Below are 2,500 nucleotides of genomic sequence, written 5' to 3'. Positions count from 1 at the left end.
CTTAATTCACCCATTTACATGTGGAGATATGCTGGCTCTATACACGCTAAAAGTCCTGATTATTTACATGGAGTCTGGTGGAAATATGCTGGCTCTATACATGCTAAAAGTACTGATTATTTACATGGAGTCTGGTGGAAATATGCTGGCTCTATACACGCTAAAAGTCCTGATTATTTACATGGAGTCTGGTGGAAATATGCTGGCTCTATACACGCTAAAAGTCCTGATTATTTACATGGAGTCTGGTGGAAATATGCTGGCTCTATACACGCTAAAAGTCCTGATTATTTACATGGAGTCTGGTGGGTTTGGTGATGGTGATTTCGGGGCTGTTTGATGTTAAACTAAAAGGATCTTACTCTTTAACTAAAAGGTCTATCTCTGTAGGGATCCATCCCATAATGTTGTCAGACTCTTAGAATAATAATCTGAGTCTGTCAGCAGCAAAAAAAAAACTGGACCAATTTCAAAGATTTTTGTTTACATCTGTCACTTATACCCTAAACATTGCAAAATAGGGTCCAGGTTGAAAAATATGGAAGTTACCTTTTCATAAAAGCAGCATGGCGTCAAATAATTTAAGACCTTTCTTTCCCAAAATATACAGACTACCCTTTCTCTCCATTAACCATGTTATATGTATTTTATTGCATTAAATCTGTTATTTTCTGCAGCAAAAGTCCGTGGCGAGGAAGAAATGTGCTGGGTGTAAGATCTCGGTCCACATGATGTGCATGGAGCAGCTAGAGAAGGTCAGTCGTCTCTCTTCATTAACATTCCCTCTCAGGTCGGGTGTCCTCTCACAGTCTCTCGTCTCTCTGGTCAGATCAACTTCAGGTGCAAGCCGTCTTTCAGAGAACCGGGATCTCGAGCCGTTAGAGAGGTCAGTCAGTTTACACACACGCAGACACACACACACACACACACACACACAGACACACACACACACACACACACACACACACACACACACGTACGCACACACACATAGAGACACACACACACACACGCACACACACACACACGTACGCACACACACGTACGCACACACACATAGAGACACACGCACACACAAGCACACACACACACACACACGTACGCACACACACATAGAGACACACGCACACACACGCACACACACACACACACACGTACGCACACACACATAGAGACACACGCACACACACGCACACACACGCACACACATACATATAGAGACACACGCACGCACATACACGCGCACGTACGCACACACCAACACACACACACACACACACACACACACATAAAGACACACACACGCGCACACATATATACACACACGCGCACACATATACACACACACACACACACAAACACACGCATAGAGACGCACGCGCACATGCATGCACATACAGAGACAGACAGACACAGACACACACACACACACACACACACACACACAGACACACACACATAAAGACACACACACGCGCACACATATACACACACACGCGCACACATATACACACACACACACAAACACACGCATAGAGACGCACGCGCGCGCACACACACACGCGCACATGCACACACATACACATACAGAGACAGACAGACACACACACACACACACACACAGACACACACACACACACACACACACACACACACACACACACACACACACACACACACACACACACACACACACACACACACACAGGTCCGAGAGGTTAGTCTGATGTATTTTAGATCATCTAATGATCAGGAACTGAACTCTTGTGTTTATATATAATCTGTCCAATGGTTGTGTCTCAGTCCAACGTTGTGCGTCACCACTGGGTGCACCGGAGGCGTCAGACGGGGAAGTGTCGGCAGTGTGGGAAGGTGAGCCCCTCCCTAACCCTCCAAACAGTTTTTACTGAAACACACTCAGAGTCTGAGCGCTGACGGAGTCTCCTCTTCTCTCCCCGACAGGGATTTCAACAGAAGTTCTCATTCCACAGCAAAGAGATCGTTGCCATCAGCTGCTCGTGGTGCAAACAGGCGGTGAGTCTCAAACAGCTGTTCCTTATCAACTGTTACGGTTTAGAGCACTGGTTCTCAAATGGGGGAACGTGTCCCCCTAGGGGTACTCTGGAGGACTGCAGAGTTAATAGTAACAAGGCTGTTGTCCAGAACATTGTTCCTCTTTATGTAGACTTTTTTTCCTACCAAAAATGTGACATGTGTGTCTCCTTCTTTGGACCTAATCTATCCTTCCTTCCTTCTACTTTTTACAAGTTTCTCACTTTTTTCGAAGTTATGTCACTGTTTTCTATTTTTGACCTATTCTTGCCTTCCTTCCTTCCTTCTTTCTACCATCTTTTTCCAAGGTTTTTTCCAAGTTTTTGTCTCCTTCTCTCATCAGTATGTAAATGTTTTCCAGTTCCAAGTCTGTTGTTTAGTAAATCTATCTCTGACAGCGCTGTATTCTTCCTCTTTATAGAGACTTTTTTCTACCTAAAATGATTAG

At 44.8% G+C, this 2,500-nt stretch overlaps 2 protein-coding genes across 3 annotated transcripts in view; both read left to right on the top strand.

The window, feature by feature from the left end:
- LOC116036403 (NLR family CARD domain-containing protein 3-like) overlaps nucleotides 1-2,500 on the top strand; it is a 1,020,880-nt gene that overhangs the window by 86,091 nt on the left and 932,289 nt on the right. The window lies entirely within an intron of this gene.
- Nucleotides 1-2,500, top strand: part of LOC116062567 (diacylglycerol kinase zeta-like) — a 54,832-nt gene that overhangs the window by 5,665 nt on the left and 46,667 nt on the right. For both annotated transcript variants that reach the window (XM_036003619.1, XM_036003618.1), the window contains exons 4-7: nucleotides 678-755; nucleotides 830-886; nucleotides 1,804-1,872; nucleotides 1,963-2,034. In XM_036003619.1, coding sequence (XP_035859512.1) covers nucleotides 678-755; nucleotides 830-886; nucleotides 1,804-1,872; nucleotides 1,963-2,034 — 276 coding nt within the window. The remainder of the gene's footprint in view (nucleotides 1-677; nucleotides 756-829; nucleotides 887-1,803; nucleotides 1,873-1,962; nucleotides 2,035-2,500) is intronic.

The sequence above is a fragment of the Sander lucioperca genome, chromosome 7, assembly GCF_008315115.2.
Source record: "Sander lucioperca isolate FBNREF2018 chromosome 7, SLUC_FBN_1.2, whole genome shotgun sequence".
Lineage (NCBI taxonomy): Eukaryota > Metazoa > Chordata > Actinopteri > Perciformes > Percidae > Sander > Sander lucioperca.
This window is presented reverse-complemented; position numbering and strand designations above follow the sequence as displayed.